Source organism: Hemiscyllium ocellatum, chromosome 22 (assembly GCF_020745735.1).
Source record: "Hemiscyllium ocellatum isolate sHemOce1 chromosome 22, sHemOce1.pat.X.cur, whole genome shotgun sequence".
Taxonomy (NCBI): Eukaryota; Metazoa; Chordata; class Chondrichthyes; order Orectolobiformes; family Hemiscylliidae; genus Hemiscyllium; species Hemiscyllium ocellatum.
The window spans coordinates 40,776,519-40,788,983 of NC_083422.1; the positions used below are offsets into that span (position 1 = coordinate 40,776,519).

The 12,465-nt window shown below is 38.1% G+C and overlaps 1 protein-coding gene across 2 annotated transcripts in view; it reads left to right on the forward strand.

The window, feature by feature from the left end:
• Positions 1–11,345, forward strand: part of trub1 (TruB pseudouridine (psi) synthase family member 1) — an 84,307-nt gene extending 72,962 nt beyond the window's left edge. The window contains exons 7-9 of one of the 2 annotated variants that reach the window (XM_060842443.1): positions 471–527; positions 668–914; positions 10,459–11,345. In XM_060842443.1, coding sequence (XP_060698426.1) covers positions 471–527; positions 668–882 — 272 coding nt within the window. In that variant the 3' untranslated portion in view covers positions 883–914; positions 10,459–11,345. The remainder of the gene's footprint in view (positions 1–470; positions 528–667; positions 915–10,458) is intronic. The other variant, XM_060842444.1, reaches the window with a different exon arrangement.
• Positions 11,346–12,465: the final 1,120 nt, after the last annotated feature.

Consider the following 12,465-nt stretch of genomic DNA (forward strand, 5'->3'; position numbering starts at 1 on the left):
TGGTTCTGGGTGGGTTACTCTCTATGGAAAGTTGGTGTGGACTGGTTGAGCTGAAGGGCCTGTTTCCACACTGTAGGGAATCTAATCTAATAATGTGGCTTGAGAGTAGAAGAAGCAAAAACCTTGAAGATATGGGGACATGTAACAGGAATATTTAGTCTTTGGCACCTTGAGATGTGGTAAAATGGCCTTGCCTATTTATGATGAATTCTAGTAATATGTTCTACTCAGCTGCTGAAGTGGATCCAGAGCAATTAATTCTGAATTGTAAATAAATTATCTTTTGGATCATTTTTTTTCCCATATCGATTATATATAGGTTGTCCTGCTTTACTTTGTGTATAAAATTTGTTTAGCCCTCCAAAATGGAGATATTCTAGTTTGTAAGATGTTGCTCAGAGAAGGGTAAAGACTGATTGATTGTTTTTTGATCCACATTAGCTGACTAAATGGATGTGTTTTTATTTCAGATGTTGAATGTGGTGGTGGGTTTTATGTCCGCAGTTTGGTTAATGACCTTGGCAAAGGTAGGAACAAAGAAGTAAATTTACCTTGTAGCAAAACCCAATCAATAAAGATTAGTGTTATTCACAGTCTTCTTTGCTCTATTGGAGCAATACCCACAAAATTAACATCATATAAAAATGCAAATATTTTTATTTTTAAGAACTTTCTTCATGTGCCCATGTAAAGGAGTTGATCAGAACCAAACAGGGTCCTTTTACACTGGATGAACATGCACTTCAAGAGGAGAAATGGACAATAGTTGAAATAGTAAAAGCTGTAGAGTCCGGCGTGCAATTAATTCCATCCGAAGTGGCATGTAAGAAATTGAAGATGGATTCTCAGGACGACAGTGAACAAGTGAAAGAAGCTACTTGATGTTGAGTTACGTTTCTTTGCTTTTTCAACAAGTAAGGAATACAGTTTAACCTGAATTATTCTGCTGTATGTTTATGATCTGAGCGATAAACCACTCTGATTAATAGCACTTTAAACATCTGCTTTGAAAGTGCCAAGTATTTTGATGTTTTGTGTTGCCTAATTTGTCAATCCAGCTTCATAAGTTTGAATGATGTTTAGATGATGGTTGTCAACAAGAGAAGGTCACTTAACGTCAAGATATTTTATTGAAATGTTCAAGTGAGTTGTCATTTTTATATAAGATATAACTAAGTCAACAATTATTAAATAATAGACAAATATAACATTTGAAAACTTACTTTTGAAGTTGTATTTGATCAATTATTGATATCAATACACAGCAATGAAAAATGTTCATTTATAACCCCTGAAGGTGAAGACTTTAATATTGAAGTGCATTGGATTTTACCTGACAACTTTGCAGCTCAGCTATGAGGTGTAATATTGTCTTCCTTGTTAGAAATGACCCCTTTACTGCCTAAGGCAATTCATCCCTGTACTATATCTATTTTGTTTAAAATGTGTAATGTAGGTCTGTCACATGTACTAATCAAATTCCATTAAACGTTCAAGACAACATTTTTAAAACTGTTACCAAGTTTTGAGAAGATGTGTAGCTTAGGTCAAGATTCTGGATGTAGGTTTGCTCACTGAACTGGAAGGTTCATTTTCAGGTGTTTCGTCATCATACGAGGTAGCATCTTCAGTGAGCTTCTGTATGAAGCGCTGATGGTACAGCCCACTTTCTATTTGTGTTTTGTGCTTCCTTAGGTTGGTGATGTCATTTCCTCTGGTGACATCTAGCCACCAGGATACATAAACATCAACTAGCCACAAAAAAAATGACCACCTCTTTCTAGTATTCTTACACACGGATGACGAAGGATACCACTTCGACTTGTACAACACATCCATCCTAGAACAAGCTAAAAAGAGACATGCACAAGAATTCCTAGAAGCATGGCATTCCAACCAGAACTCGATCAGCAAAGATCCCATTTATCACCCCCTGAGAAAAAGAACAGGAAATGACATCACCACAGCAAACTGCATCACCAAACCAAGGAAACCCAAACACAAATAGAAAGTGGGCTATACTACTAGTGCTTCAGCCAGAGGCTCACTGAAGATGTTACCTAGTATGGTGACGAAATGTCTGAAAATGAACCTTCCAGCTCAGCAAGCAAACCTACATCCATTTTAAAACTCTCTTTAAGCAAAACATTTTCAAACTAAAACAGAAATTGTTGGCAAAATCCAACGGGTCTGGCAGCATACATGGGAAGAAAGCAGAGTTAACAGTTCAAGTCTCTTCGTGACACTTTGTCAGAACTCCTTAGCCACTGGGCAAAATTAGTACTTTATGCTGACGATATAATTGGAGGGATGGAATGAGATGAGCAGATAGTGGAGAGCCCAGAGAGATACGAATGGATTAGATAAACAAGGAATATATGGATAATAGGCCAGGACAAAAGAAATTCTAAAAAAAAACTACTAGCTAAGTATAGGAGAGAATGGGTGAGCTGTACTGAAAACTACGTATACAATGTGATAATAGGTAGAGGGGTAGGTGAGAACAGATTTCATAACAGGACTGGGTGTGGGATAAGTAGTAAACATTGGAAGCAGACTTTGAAGTTATTGAACTTGATGGAGTCTTCAAGGCTGCAGGGTCCCCAACCAGAAAATGAGGTGTTATTTTTTGAGCTTGCACGGAGTCTCGCTGGAATCCTGCAGCAGGGTTCTGTCTCTGCTCGCTCTCTCTTCTCTCGCTCGTGCTCTTTTTCTCCCTCCTCTCTGTAGCTCGTTCTTTCCTCTCACTCTTGCCCCTTGCTCGCGCTCTCTTCCCCCGCTTGCTTGCTCTCTTCCCCCCCCTCCCCCGCTCATTCGCTCGCCCCGCGCCCCCCCCCCCCCCCAGCTCGCGCTCTCTCCCCCTGCCACGCCCCCCCCGAGTGTCTGAGGGACTTGAGGCTGTTTTTGTTGGAAGAAGGTTGAGAGATGACTTAATTGAGACATATGAGAGAGGTTTCACAGCGAGAGTTCTTTTTTCTCAGATGGCGATGGCTAGCATGAGGGGACATATCTTTTAATTGAGAGGTGATAGATAGATATAGGACAGATGTCAGAGGTAGTTTCTTTACTCGGAGTAGAAGGGGTGTGGAATGCACTGCCTGCAATAGTAGTAGACTCGCTAACCTTAAGGACATTTAAATGGTCATTGGATAGGCATGTGGATGAGAATGGAATAGTGTCGATTAGATGGGCTTCAGATTGGTTGCACAGGTTAGCGCAACATCAAGGGCTGGTGGACCTGTACTGTGCTGTAACGTTCTGTTAGCAGCTGCTAAATAACACAAAATATTATGCTGTGAAAAACTCCTTGAAGCCCAATGGAAGATTATTTTAGCTACTCGTTGAATTGAGTGGCTTTTTCTTGTTAAGATATGGTGAAAGATACTATGTGCTTCAGTAAACCTCAAAACCCATGATATTGTGGGAGCCCCATTGCATCTGACTTTCCCCCTCAGCATGACCTGACTTTCCCCCTCAGCATGACCTGACTTTCTCTTTGGCCTTGATCTCAACCCCAGCCCATTTCACTCACTGGTTTTTGATTCTCTTCCATGGGGCCATCTATCCACGGTTCATTTTTCAATCATCCATGGTCATATTACAATACATTTGCACTCTGGTTTGGCCAAAATAGAGTTTTTGCCAATGCATCTATAATTTCACAATGTAGTCTGGACATCTGTAATCTAAATGAATAGACTTAACACCAGCTCTGAAGCAGACAGAAACTCTGCCAAAGTGTTTCTTACAATTTTATAAATACCCAAATCACAAAAGAAGATTTGAAATTTTGGAACAGTAAAGCCAACAGATGTTAGTTGCTGAGGAGTTAACCACTTAAACAAGACATAATCGATACTTTTAATATGAGCATAATTTCTACAGTAATATACTTGTCACTTGTTAATATACAATTTGTGCTTTGCAGTATTTCTCCATCCGAGATGTGGGACTTAACGGTGCAATTTTATTTTTAAAATGAATTAAAGTTTTTAAATGTTTTAATGTCTGAATAGTTTGGACTTCTGGATGTTCAGGCTTTTAACAAATTATTTTTCTTAAGCATTGAAATGTGTTAAATCTGGGGCCCAAAAATAGACAAGCATGTGATGAATTACTTCCAAAATACTGCAGTGTGCCAAGTAGATAAACTGTTTCTTGGGATCAGACTTAATGCTGCTGTTGTTAATTGATGCTTCAAAAAGATGTTTGAAGTAGTATATGTAGATTGCTTAATACATTCTTCTTACTACTTCAATATTTATTTCCTCAGAAGTATGACCTTTGCTAAAGGCATAGAGTATAGAAGTGTTGCTGCAACTGTATAAGGCATTAGTGAAACTGCATTGGAGTCTTACAAGTTTGGCACCCTTACTTGAGGACAGATATAGTTGCATTGGAGACAGTTCAGAGGAAGCTCACTCAATTGATTCCAGAAATGAGGGGTTTGCCTAATGAAGGGAGATTGGAAGAGTTCAAAAGAATGAGAGGAGATTTAATTGCAAAAGGGATTGACAAGGGAGAGAGGCTGTTTCCTCTAATGAGGCAATCTAGAACATGAAGTCACAGTTTGAGGATAAGGGTTTGCAGATTTAAAACAGCTAAGCAGAAATTAAAAATAAAAAAAATTAAATATTAACTCAGTCTGAAATTTTTAAATATTAAAATATAGTGCACTTATTGAGTTTTTATGTCACTCGTTGACACACGATGACTCCTCTATAAAGCTGAATGTCAGATATACCAGACGTTATTTTCTTCTTGTATAGCAATCCACCAAGCAGAGCGACCAGAGCTAGAGTTATAAGACTGTTAGGCTAGTTAATTTCCCAACAAGCATCATTTGATCTGTTAAGTGAAATTTACTATTACATCCACCTATTCTCCATCCTTACAATCTAAAATACCACACTTTATAGACTAAAATACAGCAACCAAAACTAAACTAAAACCATTAAAACAGTTCTAAAATCTAAAATATTAAAATATTTAACATCAATTATAAAGCTAAAATCAAATCTAAGACACACCTAAAACTATTTATCAAGAATAATTAGAAGTTCATTTAAAAGTCTGTAAACATTTGGAGCAGTTCTACAGTCAATGACGTTGTCAAGGTAGAGGTTTCCTGAGCAAATACTTTAAATTTCTCTATTCCCAGATGTTCCATCAGTTTATTATTCGTATCAGTCCATTTTCCCCTAGCTACCATAACAAAATCATTAAAGGAGAATAATTCGCTCTTAGTTAATTATTTAATATCCTGAAGATGTTTATATTTACTTGATTTTCCATCCCAAGCTTTCTCTAAAGAATTGTTTTCGTTTTCGAAATATACAGTGACATCCACTACTGTCACTCTTTCTTTTTGAAAGAACAGATCTATACCTTTCCATCCTTATCCCATAATCAAGATTCTAAGTATGCTTTCCAACCATATTTATCAACAAATTTTCGAAGTTTCTCAATTCTATTGTGTCTTTTTATCGTTGCCTGTTTAACAAATGGGCACTATCCAGAGATGTGGGGCAGGGTCTCCAAAGATATTTCACATCTACGATAATTTCTGTTGATCTGTGGTGTACCATGGGGTTAATATAGTTTTCGTGGGATATAAGTTGGTTTGTAATAACATAATATTAATCAGTCTTAATGTTTTAGTACATAATGTGTTTTAATCCACGCATTCGAGAATTTATCACTTTTAAAATCCCAGACTTTGACAGGGAAGAGACGTCCATTTACTCATTTCCTTTTCTCTGCAGCTTCTGTAATTAATGGTAATACCGACTATAATTTTTCTTCTTTCTCTTCTGGATCCATCTCTTCTCAAGTCTTGACCACATATTGGGGGATCCCAAACTTATCTAAGATTATGTAGTTGGCCTAGTTCCATTATTTAACTAAAATGTCTTCATTATTAAATTGAAAAAGGCATGCATTATCCTATCCGATGAATTATTAAAGGTTTCATGTCTCCTCATAATTGTGTAGGTATTTGAACTGCTAATTTTGGAACCCCTAACCTTCCATCCCTGTTTTGCACGTAGAGTATTACATCAAATACATATGGTGATAAGCGTAACAGCTCCTTAAAAAAAGTCTAATAATTAAATCCAATTTACATAATAAATTCTGGGAGGCCTGTATAATAGCTAAATGATAATATAGTCTTGAGAAAATAAGCTTTAAAAAATTCAACTTTCTGCATAGGGCGCAAAGCAGTTTTCTTTAAATTCCCAATTCATTCCTGTAATTTCAGCTCCCCGTCTCCCAAAGGGTAACCTATCTTTGGAGTTCAGAATCTTGAGTGCAGTGGATGCCTGGACATTTAGGAGGAGACAGATGATTTTTAATTAGTAACTGATGGAAGGGTTATGGAGTGCAGGCAGGAAAGTGGAGTTGAGGCTAAGATGAAATCAGCCACGATCATATTGAATGGCAGAGCAGGCTTGAGGGACCGAAATGCTTACTCCTGCTCCTAGTTCTTCTCAATTTTCTAAATTCTCTTGTTTTGAAAGACTGGAATGTTAAACCATAATTGAAAAACATCAATCATATGACATGGGTGTTTTTTTTTAAATAGTTGGTGGCTAAAGTATTTAGAAGAAATGCAATGGTAAATGTTTATAATTGCTGTTTTGTAAAGACTATTTCTCATAAGGGGTCAGCTCTTTGGCGTACACTTCACTGGATGCTAACTGCCCGACAATGGATTTCCCAGATGACTATTATTCATCAGAGATCAGGTTAATCTTATTGCTTAATAGCCCATTGCTGCTGCAAAATGTAAACTTGTCTAATCTAACCTTCCATGGTCGACTGAGTTTGGCAGTGAGGTCAGTTTATACACTTCGGTGCTATAGATAATGTCCACTAACTCTGTACAGGTGGGGTTATTGAAGCAAATTCCTGACATTCGATTTTTCTCAGCTGACTGCTGAGACATCAAATATGCTTCTTTTGTGCACTTATATGTTTTTAATTATGCCTTTTGTTTGTAGTTATTCATATGATTGAGCATTGTCAAGTTGGATATAAGTCAGGCAATTTGTGATAAATGGAGAAAAAAAAAATCAGTTCTTGTTTTCCATCTTGTTAACTATTTGGTACTCGCTGGAGCAAGTTTTTGTTTGAACCTACTTCTATTTTGAATTTTGTCCCCTCATTATTGCTAATGATCAGAGAACCTAGTTGAGAGGATAAACCACTGTAAAGGCTTAATGCTGATGTACAAATATGTCACAAAATGGAAGCTGTGAAGCTAGTTCGCAATGTTTTATGAAGTAAACATTTACTCGGAGAAAGTGAGGACTGCAGATGCTGGAGATCAGAGCTGAAAATGCGTTGCTGGAAAGGCGCAGCAGGTCAGGCAGCATCCAAGGAGCAGGAGAATCGACGTTTCGGGCATGAGCCCTTCTTCAGCCCTTCATTTAATCATGCAAATCTTATTCTGAAAATCACAACTAAGAAATGGTTCCCTTACTTGCATTTTCCATTTCATATTGATTTTTTTGTATTTATAATCAAAGACCATATGCATGTTGGTCATTTGGAAGGTCAAATTGCGTTCTTTGCAAGACCGATAATTTGCATTTATGTTACACTTTTCACAAGTCAAGACATCCCAAGGTACTTTACAGCTTCTGCTGGCCTTTCGCATTCCAACTGTAGAAGCAATTCTGTTGTAACTTTTGCAAACCTGTTTGATTCATCCAATTTATAACCCAGTGTGAAATCTACAGCATTAGTAATTAAAGATAATGAGCTGCATGCTCTCAAAGCTTCACACGCAGCTGTCGGAAACTAGGTTTGTGTCGTGTGGCATGCATTCCTGGTACTTGTGAATTCCCCATTATTAGAAGAAGGTTCGTGTAGGTGAACAAGAAACTACTGACATCCATGGATGGGTTGAGCACCAAGTCCTCATGCAGCAGAGCAAAAGTGCCCTACTCCATCCACGATACGTGGTATTTTTATTTGACACAACCACAGACATTAATTTTGGTTCCTCTGCCTAACTTAATTTTTGTGTTCACATTAAAGTTACAGTTGCTACCTCTGCTGTAGAGTACTGTAGTGGAACATGGCCTGATCCTCCTGATCCTGATCCAAGCAGCTTTTGACTGGGTATAGCATGAGGCACCTAGCAACGCTAGAGTCATGGAGTCATACAGAATCAGACCCTTCGCTCCAATTCGTCTGCATCGACCAAACATCCTAATCTGACCTAGTCCCATTTGCCAGTAATTCACCCATATCCCCCTAAACCATTCTATTCATGTACTTATCCAGATGTCTTTGAAAATGTTGCCATTGTACTCGTCTCCACTTCTTCAGCTGGCTGCCCGTTCTATATATATATATCCCTCCCTGTGTGGAAAAAAGCGACTCCTCAATCATTTTTAAATTCACCCATCCCCCCCAACCACCACCACCTTAAATCTAGTTTTGGACACTCACATTCTAGGGAAAGGACCTTGGCTGTTTTCCCTCTCAAGAGGGGAAAAAAAACCCTAGTCTATTTAGTCTCTCCCGATAAATCAAACCCTTCAGTCCCAGAAATATTCTTGTAAATCTTTTCTGCGTTTTCTCAAGTTTAGCAACATCCATCCTAAAGAAGGGTGAGCAGATTGTAGGCAATATTCTAAAAGTTCTGTGCAGTTGCAACATGATGTCCCAACTCCCATATTCAAATTGAATGATTTATTATCACTTGTATTTGACAATGAATAATTCATCCCAATCAGGCCCAATTTTGAATAGTTTAAGAATAAAAAGATATAATTGGGGCAGCATAGTGGGGCTCAGTGGTTATCACTGCTGCCTCACAGCGCCAGGGACCTCTATTCGATTCCTGCCTTGGGTGACTGACTGTGTGGAGTTTGCACATTCTTCCCATGTCTGCATGGGTTTCCACCAGGCGCTCTGATTTCCTCCGACAATCCAAAGATATGCAGGTCAGGTGAATTGGCCAAGCTAAATTGCCCATAGTGTTAGTTGCATTTCTTAGAGATAAATTTTGAGTAGGGGAACGGGCATGGGTGGGTTACTCTTCGGAGGGTTGGTGTGGACTTGTTGGGCCGAACAGCCTGTTTCCATACTGTAGGGATTCTATTCTATTCTAACTGAAAAAAAGGGTCTACCTTGTACATTTGTTGCATTAGTTGCAGGGTTGGGTGGGGAGAGATTATTGCATTCTGTAAGTTAGCTCACTGAGCTTGAAGGTTTGTTTTCAGCCATTTTGTCACCATACTAACTAATACCATCAGTGAGAGTCTCCGGTGAAGCGCTGATGGTATGTCCTGCCTCTCTATAGATCTTGGTTTCTTAAGGTGGGTGATGCCATTTCCAGTTTTTTTTCAAGGGAAGGTAGATAGGGTCTAAATCAACATGTTTATTGCAGAGTTCTGGTTAGAATGCCTTTAAGAATTCTCGTGCGTGTCTTTGTTTTGCCTGTCCTATGTCATGTACAGAAATCCAATAAACACATCGATATAGATCCTATCTACCTTCACTTGAAAATATGAACCAGATATGACATCACCCAGCTTAAGAAACCAAGACCTATAAATAGAGAGGCAGGACATAACACCAGTGCTTCACTGGAAACTCTCACTGAGGGTGTTATCCAGTCTGGTGATGAAACATCTGAAATCAAAGCTTCAAGCTCAGTGAGCTAACTTACGTACTTATTGTTTGCTTATCTAAGCTATTTAATTATGTGATCTGCCTGTATTGCTCATAAGACAAAGCTTTTCACTGTGCCTTCACATGTCACAATAAATTTAATTCAATTCAATTCCATTCAATTTCAATTCATCAACCTGAGCTGCAAATTTTTTCAAAAATCCTACTTATTGTATTCTCTGTTACGAGAGATGCTCATTGCCCCCCTCGCACTTTCATAGTCTGAGTGTTAGCTGTCGCTATCTGTTCAAATTTAAATGCTGTTCAAGCCTTGTTGAGTATGGATACAGACTGCTTCAGTATCTAACAAAACATTATGAAATCATCAGCAAACATTCTCACCTCTGACTTCCTGATGCAGGAAACTCAATGTTTCTCACTTAAATTAATAAATTAATGCAAAATATTGTTGAAGTAATGAAGGTTTGGTCTGGAGACTTCAGACAACTCCATTTGAAATTCAGGATTTTTCAATGGCTAAATCCATAGATTCTGATGTGAGATCGGATGGTGCAGTTGCAGTGCAAAATCTTATGCTGCATCAGAAAATGGTTGAATTGCCATATCAAAACTGGCTTGATATGCATTGGGAAAGAATTTTTTGTAATAGGAAAAAGTAATGTGCTTGAAACCGTTGGTAATTTGGCAAAATGTGTAGATTTCTTGATTCATTTTGGCAAAAAATATAAATTTCCTGATTCATTTTGTCAAAGAAATGTATCTTTGCCTCTCTGTATATGCTGTTTCAGTTTTCTAATTAATTTTCAGTTCCATCTAGAAGAACAAGATCAACAGACACGTGACAGCATCTTCACCTCAAGCTCCCCTCCAAGTCAGTCACCTTGCTGATTTGGAAATACATCACCATTCCTTCATTGTGACTGGGTTAAAATCCTGGAAACCAACCCCTCCACCACCAGCCCCGCTCCTCCCTCAAAGCATATGGACTCCAGTGATTCATGAAGACAGCTCAGTACCATCTTAAGGGCAATTAGAGATGGGCAGTAAGTGCTGCCACATCCCACAAATGAATTAAAACAAATTGTACACCATTTTAAAAAAAAAGTTTGTTGATTCTATTTTGTCCCTGCCCAAATGTTCAGAATCTTGCTTCTCAAGATCTAAATTAATTGTTTGCTTCAATTATCTCACCTGACAGTAAAATTTTGTTTGTGCTTTATGTTCCCTTCCAACTGGGTATATTGTTTTGGCATATTTTGCTTCAGTTGAGTTACAGCTTTAAAGTACATAAAGTTCCTTTTTCTATGATTTATCAACATGATTCAAAGTATCCAGCAGTCAAGCTCATCTGAGAATATGCAGATAGATTTATTATTTTAATAATCATATTAAATTATAATTTATGAATATGCTTTGGTTGCTTTATTCTGAAATACATTAACTGTATTAATGTTTTGGAAATTCCAGGAAAATTTGTGAAAATGACCAAGATTCCTACTGTCTCTAGGATGCAAAGAATAGAATGCCATACCTTGTTCAGTGCTTTGTAATTTGTTTGAAGCCAGACTGAGCAGCTTCCAGTTTTGTAATGCATGATATTGAATGACTCCCAATAAAATTGCATCAAGAATGGGTAAGAGAATTATGTTGCCAATTATATAAACAGTCTCAAAAGACTCATGATTACTCTGAAAATAAAGCTGGCCGATTGACTCTTCCACTTTTGTTCACTTCAATTACTGTTTCATTAACTCTTAATTATTTATAGTTATGTTAAATTCAGAAGTTTCCTTCCTTTGGTATGTTATCCAAGTTTAAAAGCCTGAGCTGCAGCAGCTGAGAGGTGGTTGAAATTACTATTAAGTATAGTGAGTAGCATGCAATGCAACTAAAGAAAAGTATTTAAAAAAAAGTTAAAGTGCTCTTGGCTTCTATTTTGAACTGCCAAGTAGTTCTGCTCTGATTTGTTTTGAATAGCTTCACTTTCTGGTTTTGTTCAACAGATCTAAAATTCTGTGGTAGCCTCATAAGGTGAGCTAGAAAAGAACTTCTCATCATATGCTCTTCATTCAAGTCTATTTCTCTGTGAACTTAAAAACTCAAGAAAAATGTAATCTTTTTATGATGCAAAGATCTTGACCATATAATCTGTCCTGTCTCTATCCCAGACCTTTCATTTTGTTATTCCACCCCAACCCCATATGCTTCCAGTCATATTCACCTCAAAGTGTTGACTGTTTTTCTGCCAGCACCTGTGGAGAAAGAGTTGACGTTTTGGGTATAACCCTTCATCAGGACTGGGATGGGGGGGAAAGGGGCTGAGAACTAAATAGGGGGAGGAAAGTAAATAGGGGAAAGATAGGTAACATGTGGATAGGTGGGTGAAGGTATCTTGTGAAGTAGGTTGTGAAGTGTAGAGCAGATAGGTGGGAAGGAAGATGGACAGGTGGGTCATGTCAAGTGGGCGAAGCTGAGTTGCAGGATTGGATCTGGAGTGGGGGAAGTAAAGATTTGGAAATTATCTCCCTACGTAGAAAGGATGAATGCACAGAGTTACTGGAAGAAGGCAGGTGAATGACACCAGACCAAGTCATTCATTTAGGGAGACAGTGCAGGTATTGATCTGAGTAGTCTCTTGTGCTCTAATGATTAGTGATTCTCTGGATAAGACTGGATAGGTAAGTGTGGAACTGGGAGAGGGTAGTCCCATCCAATTTGATCTGAAAACAACAAATGCTGGTGATCACAGCAAATCAGATTGCATCCATGGGGAGAGAACAAGCTAACATTTTGAATGGAGATGATTCTTCAGAG